General features: G+C 51.4%; 1 protein-coding gene across 6 annotated transcripts in view; it reads left to right on the top strand.

Moving 5' to 3' along the window:
• The first annotated feature begins 513 nt into the window (after positions 1–513).
• Positions 514–6,869, top strand: part of PDIA5 (protein disulfide isomerase family A member 5) — a 92,501-nt gene continuing 86,145 nt past the window's right edge. For all 6 annotated transcript variants that reach the window (XR_012431635.1, XR_012431634.1, XR_012431633.1 and 3 more), the window contains exon 1: positions 514–652. Coding sequence is in view for 2 of the 6 variants with exons in the window: in XM_005547968.3 (XP_005548025.1) it covers positions 611–652 (42 nt within the window). In the remaining 4 variants the exon portion in view is untranslated. The remainder of the gene's footprint in view (positions 653–6,869) is intronic.

The following is a 6,869-nucleotide window of genomic DNA, read 5'->3' as shown; positions in this document are numbered from 1 at the left end:
ATCTATGTTTAAGTTTTTGAGGAGCCACCAAATTGTTTTCCAACAGCTCAATAATGTTTTACTGAAGTTAAATAGAATAAGCAGCGGGGAGTCTGGGAGGCAGGAATGAGGGCTTCTCCTGTCCTTCACAGGCAGCACTGGACTCTGCCATTTACCGGCTGTGTGATCTGGGTCAACGTACTTAAATTCCCTGGACTGCCTCCTAATCCTCAAAGTGGAGAAAATAAAACCTAATTTCTGTGAGCTGCGTGAGATACTGTTTCTGAAGCTCCAGGCACAGAGTAAGCCCCCGTGCATTAATTGCCTTTCCTTACTCCCTGACCTTGCCTTTTCACACTTCACTCGCTGCCACGTGGCGTCGGAGGCCAGTCCGCACCCGCAGCCCCCAGCTGAGCCAGGCTGCAGACTACAACTCCCAGCGAGCACTTCTTCCCGGCCGCCTCTCCCCGGCTGCTGCGCATGCTTTGGCAGACGTGGCACCGGGAACTCGGAGGCGGGGAGCGGCTGGGAAGTAGCCGTGGTGGTTGGCCGAGGTGTAGCTAGCAGGCGGGCGGGCGGGCGCGGGCGCCGGAGTGGAGAAAGGAGCCAGCGGTGGGCAGCGGCTGCGGGGATGGCGCGGGCTGGGCCGGCATGGCTGCTGCTGGCAATCTGGGTGAGACTGTGGGGCAGGGGTCCGGGCTGGGCCGGCACGTGTGCCCCGCGTGCCCTTCTGCGCTCTCTGCTCCAGCTCTCTCCAGGACGTGAGGGAAGCTGCCCCGGGGCACCGGGATGAGGGCGTGCATGCCAGGCAGGCGGGCACCGGGTGCTACGCGGGAGACAGCGGGAGTCCCGGTGCCCTCCCCGCCAAGCGCTCCCGGGCGCAGGGGCAGGAGGCAGCTGTGGGGCGCCGGGCGATCCCTGGCAGGGTGCTTACGCCACGGCCACAACTTTGCGGGGATGCAGGTCGGGGCACAGCCACCAGCTCAGGCGGGACGCCGGCGGGCTGCGGGTGTGCTCAGCCCCAGACTCCGAGCCCTGCACCTGTGTGAGTGCGGGGTGGGATGGGGGTGCTTACTACCTGCACTGCCGGAAACCTTGGTTTAGGGCCACCTTGTTCTTGGTTTCGGCCCCAGGCGTCTGGGAAACTGCGGGCCACCACCTGGGCCTCCGCCCACAGGCCAGGCTCGGTGGGCTGGGTGGGGTCGACGCAGCCCGCCCCTGCTGAGGAGCTGCTCCTACACCCAACTGAGGGGCTGGCTCGAGCCTCAGCCACTTTCTAGCCGTGTGACGCGCCGGTTCATTTAATGTATCTGAGCTAGTCTCCTCATCCATGATATAGAAAGGCAAAGGTACCCCCACAGGGTGGTTCTGAGGGTCGGATGAGGTCTCAGAGAAAGAAGCTGTGTAAACTGCAAAATCTTACGAAAGTGGAAAAGGAGTGGGCTCCAAGAGGAGTTTGCTACACTTGGTGGAGGGACTCCAGGCATCCCTGAGAGAGGTCGGAATGGGTGTGCCTGCTGGCCCAGGACTGGGGTTTGGCCTTCGTGTCGCTGTGGATGTGTGATGGGATATTGTGGCCATCTTTTCCATAACTTATGCCCTCCCTTATTTTAGGACCATCCTGGCTCCTTTTCTCCTGAAGTTCCAGGGAACTTCCTGCTCCTGGCACCCTCCCCAACCCAGATTTTCCCGTTATTTTCCATTTGGGTGTGGCAAGGACACTGGGCAAAGAGGAGGAGAAAAGGAGTGTGGGTTGAGTTGCTTGAAACACTTCCATCTCCCAATACCCTGGATCACCAGTGAGGAGTGGCCTGGGACTCTCTGGTTGGAAGCGGCTGGGGAAGGAAGCCCCCTGTTCTCTTAGGTCTGTGTTCTCACTCTCGGGGAGAACCAGGCTGGAGTGGGGCAGTGTCACTTCATTGCGTCTGGGTTTGTTGAACGCTATTTTGCCATCAGTCCCCTGGAGCCAGTTGGTCTGGACGGGTCTCTGGGCCAGGAGAAGGGAGCTATCTTCTGCAAGGCCCCCATGGGTCTTTGCACTTGGACTGAGTAGGAGGTCCTGCTTTCCTCCCTTTCCCCTCCCTCTTGTGAAAACAATGGGCTTGAGAATCTGAAATTTCATTCGGCAGACATTTATTTATCAATCACATTGTTTGGATTGATATTTTGCCCTCCACTGGGTTGGATTTTGGGTGGAGAGCAAAACACACATTGTGCCTGCCATCTGGTGTTGCCCTGGATTGGGCAAAGGAGTCAGTCCTGTGAGCAAACAATGACAGAACAGTAAGTGCTGTGACCTTAGGTACTGGTACCTTCACTGAACGGGAGCCATACATTGATTTAAAGGGAGGTCAGCCATGGCTTTCCTGAGGTGGTGGAGTTGAACAGAGTCTGAGAGGAGTGTGGTAGTTAGCTAGGCACTGGAGGGCTGCGGCTCCCCTTCACTGGGAGGTGCGGAAGAGCAGGTAGGTTTGCTGAAAGCACTAGAACCTGGGAGTCCTGAGCAAGCAATTTCTATCTTCTCCTTTCCCTAAGCCCTAGAGTTGGCTTAGCAGGTAGGAGGTGGAGGGAGCATGCCAACAGGAGCAGTGGTGAGTGATTGCTGGACAGTGGGTTGGGCCTTTGTAAATTTAAATGCTGTGCCTATCTGATAAGGGCTCTCCAGGTTCCTGGAAGCAGGTTGGGTTTCTTTGTTCATTCAATATTTACTGAGGGCTGATATGTGCACAGGACTGGGCTGTGACCTGAAGGGTATAAAGGCATCTGCAGGGATTCATGTACAGGGATATACACCCACCGTATTTTTTACAATAGCAAAAATGCGGAAATGGGTTAAATGCTCAATAATAGTGGCTTGGTTAAATAATATCTGGCCTTGTTCATATCATGAAAAGTGATGTTTATTTTTGTCAGTTTGGCCTGCTATAACAAATATCCCATAGACTGGTGATGCAGAACAATCGAAATGTATTTTTCACAGTTCTGTAGACTGGAAGTCTGAAATCAGGGTGCCAGCATGGTTGAATTCTGGCAAGGACCCTCCTCCAGAAGACTGTTGGCTTCTCATTGTATCCTCATATGATAGAAAGAGGACTAGACAGTTCTCCTGGGTTCCTTTTTCAAGGGCACTAATCCTATTCATGAGCGATCCACTCTCATGACCTAATTACCTGCCAAGGGCCCCACCTCTTAATACCATCACTTTGGGGGTTAGGATTTCAACATATGAATTTTTGGGGGAATGACAGAAATATTCAGTCCTGGCCGGGCACAGTTGCTCACACCTGTAACCCCATCTCTTTGGGAGGCTGAGGCGGATCACTTGAGGTCAGGAGTTTGAGACCAACCTGGCCAACATGGTGAAACCCCATCTCTACTAAGAATACAAAAATTAGCCGAGCGTGGTGGCAGGCACCTGTAGTCCCAGCTACTCAGGAGGCTGAGGCAGGAGAATTGCTTGAACCCAGGAGGCAGATGTTGCAGTGAGCCGAGATTGTACCACTGCGCTCCAGCCTGGGGGATGGAGCAAGACGCCATCTCAAAAAGAAAGAAAAAACAAAGAAGAAGAAATATTTCAGTCCATTCCAATGTTTGTAAAGAATATTTATATTTACTAGAATGTTATGTTTATTATGAAAACATTTTATGATGTTTATGAAGAATATCTAAGGATGTGGAAAAATGCCCAAGTGTGATAACTAAGGGAAAAGCAGGATATAAAACCAAACCCCAGGGTGGCTGAAGTTACGTGCATGAAGAATTAGCAGTGCATCAAAATGTTAACAGTCATTGTTCTGGAAGGTGGAGTTGTGATGACTTGTGCTTCTTTGCTTATGTTTTTCTGTGGTTTCCAAGTTTTTCACATGAATATGTATTAGTTTATAATCAGGAAAGTTAATGAAGATTTTAAAAAAATGTTCCTTTGGGAACCCTCAGCCTTCCAGAAGAATACTGGGGTGGAAGGTGTCACAGTCAAACACATGGGACAGGTTAGTTCCAAGAGCTTCCAGGCTGGGTGTCTGTGCCCTCAGAGGCTATGGGTGGTGGTATCTTCCTTCCCAAGCACTTCTGGGCACAGGGGCAGGAGGTAGCCCTAGGGTGCAGGGCGATCCCTGGCGGGCCGTGCTGTCCTGCTCCCATCCCTGCGCTGACTGCCTGCTTTCCTGCTGTCCAGCTCAGCTCCTCCCTGCAGCTGACCCTTCTCTAGGGCTATCCATGCTGATTGTCCTGTGGTCTCCACCAAGCCTGTAGGATGGAGAAACATCAAGCTGGAGCGAACTCTAGGTCTCCAAGCTCAGTGGTTCTCAAGCATCGGGCCAAGGACTGAAGTTGGGCTGGGCTGGACTTTTCTGGTCTACAGTCAAACTGGAAAAAAAAATGGCGTATTTGTTTGTTTTTCATGAATCCAAATGTTTTCAGTTTAAAAACTTGTCAATTTTTCTGACATGATGACCATATTTTGAGGGGGAGGGGGTTACAGCATCCTTTTGAAAAATGAGGCTGGTTGTGGTACATTGTGATTTCTTTTTAAAAGTCCTTTCTTGATAAAATTTATTTTTAATAATATAAAATCCATGTTGCATATTTATATTTAAAAATACATATATTCTGCTGATCCATGAGATTCAGAACTGATCTAACTCAGCCTTCTTCTTTTATAAGAGAATAGCGAGGCCTAGGGAGGGAAGGGACTCACTCAAGGCCACCCAGTTAGTGAAGGCAGAGCTGGGAGAAGAGCCAGATCTGCTGAATGTAAATCAGGTTCTTCCCACTCCTCCATCTCCCGCCTGCTTCTCTGCCTCTGCCCCTGATGGTCGCTTGAAGCTTAGACCCTGGAGAACAGTGGGTGGAGGTGCAGGAGGCAGATGTTTGCTCCTGGCTTCTCCTGTAGAGCTTTTAAGGTACACTTATTTAGGTTCTGTACTTCTCTGGGACCATTATATATTTAATAGGCTTTTGTGGGCTGGCCTGAGAACTGAATTGCCATTTAAAATGCTATTTGGAACCTGGAATGCACATTTCCCACAGAAATAAACACATTACAGTGGAAGTCTTAAAACAGACCCGGCATATAAGGTGGAAGTGTGGCTGAGTGCCATAAGAGCGGCAACCCCCGTGTGCTGGGGATTCAGGACGAGGCCAAGCAGTGGGACACTGAATGACCAGAGAAGGCCCCAGGAAAGAGCAGGGTGTGAGCTGGCCTCACAAGGAGGGCAGACTTGGAGCTCTGTGACAGCAGGGAGTACCCTGTCCTGGCTGTGGTGTCCCCAGCACCTAACTCAGGGCCTGGCATGTCATCAGCCCTGGTCTGTGTTTGGCTGATGGAATTAATGTCACAGGCAGAGAAGGAAACCTTCTAAGCCAGAGACATGGAAAATGAGGAATGATAGGCCAGGCTGGATGGAGGGAGGGTTTGAGTCTGGGGATGAGGGGAATAAGACTGAAAAAGTGGATCGTAAAGAACCTTAAATGCCTGGCAAAGCCATGGGGACTCGATTCTGAAGGTAATGGAGAGACATGATGAAAGCTGCTCTTTTAATAACAAGATCAATCAGGTCACATGCAGGGTTGGGTGGGAGGGGGAGAGACTGGATTAATTTTCCCAGAACAACACTTTCATCCTTACTTTCCTCTCTGTTATCTACAAGATAAATTCAAGTGTTATGTAGTGGAAAGAACATGGGCTTTCAGCCAGCTAGACACTCAGGAGCTGCCTGACCTTGGGCCCTGCCTCAGTTTTCTTGTTTGTAAGTGGTGATAATGATATCCATCTTGAAGTGTTGAAAGGATTAGAAGAGATACAGGAAGCACCCAGCACAGTGCTTGGCACAGGAAAGTGTCCAGTCACTGGGAGTCTCAGCAGTCATTGCCAGTTGTTGAATAAGAGATGATGGGGAAGTCAGTTAAGAGGAGGAGGTGGGCAGGGAAGGGCCAGAGAGAGGCTGCACGATTTGAATGCCAGGTAGGGGGCCCCCTGTGCTGCTAGGATTCTCCCCACGGGAGTTACTTGGAGCTGAGCTCTTGACTCCCTCCTTGCCCCCTCTCTGCCAGGCCGCTGCAGAGATCCCATGTCGGGGCGGTGTGCAGAAGGGCTCAGGATATAAGTGTGCTTGGTTTCTCTCTCCTTTCTTCTGAAAGTAGATCCCCTCTTGGGAATGAAGACAGCAAACACACTATATCCCTGGAGGTTTTGCCCCAGCTTTGCGGTTTTGTTCTGTCGGGCTCTTGTGTCTTGCTTGGTGGTTGTGGTAGGTTTTGAGGCTGTCTGAGTGACAGTGGGCCAGAAATGAATGCATGGGGTATAAGGAGAGACTGAGGTTCTTCCACATTACCTGGACTTGGGATGGTTTATTTGCCCCCCACCTCTCCTTCCTTGTGCGTGTGCATGTGTGTGTGGGGGAGGGGTTGGGGGGGTGGTGGTATTGTCTTTAACACCTGACATCTTAGGTCCCAACGGGAGAGGGAAGGAGCAGGAGTTCTCAGCCCTGGTGGGCTGGCCCATCCCTTCTGCCTGGCCATCTTTCAGCACTGCCTGGAGCCTCTGGCTCCCCATGTGATCTGTTGGCAGAATTGTTAAATCGGATGCATTTGTAGAAGGCTTTAGAGTTTGCAAAGCATTTCCATGTATTTCACGTCAGTGTGGTTTTGAGCCCCATGTAACTTGGTGAGGTGAGTAGGCTAGCCCAGTACCATTACCCCTGGAGAGGAATGGGTGGCTGGACAGGGAGGTGGGAGGCGACATGCCCTTAGACGAGGTGGAGGAGTCTGTGGCCTGGAAGGTGAAGGAATAAAGAGATAGGTGGGGACCACAGTCAGAGTTCTCAGTGCCTGGCTTGAATGTGTAAGCAGCTGTGTTGGCAGCCATTTTCCAAGAGTGTCCCTGAAACTTA

The sequence above is a fragment of the Macaca fascicularis genome, chromosome 2 (genome assembly GCF_037993035.2).
Source record: "Macaca fascicularis isolate 582-1 chromosome 2, T2T-MFA8v1.1".
Taxonomy (NCBI): Eukaryota; Metazoa; Chordata; class Mammalia; order Primates; family Cercopithecidae; genus Macaca; species Macaca fascicularis.
Note: the sequence above shows the minus strand (reverse complement) of the source record. Positions and strands in the feature narration are given on the sequence as shown.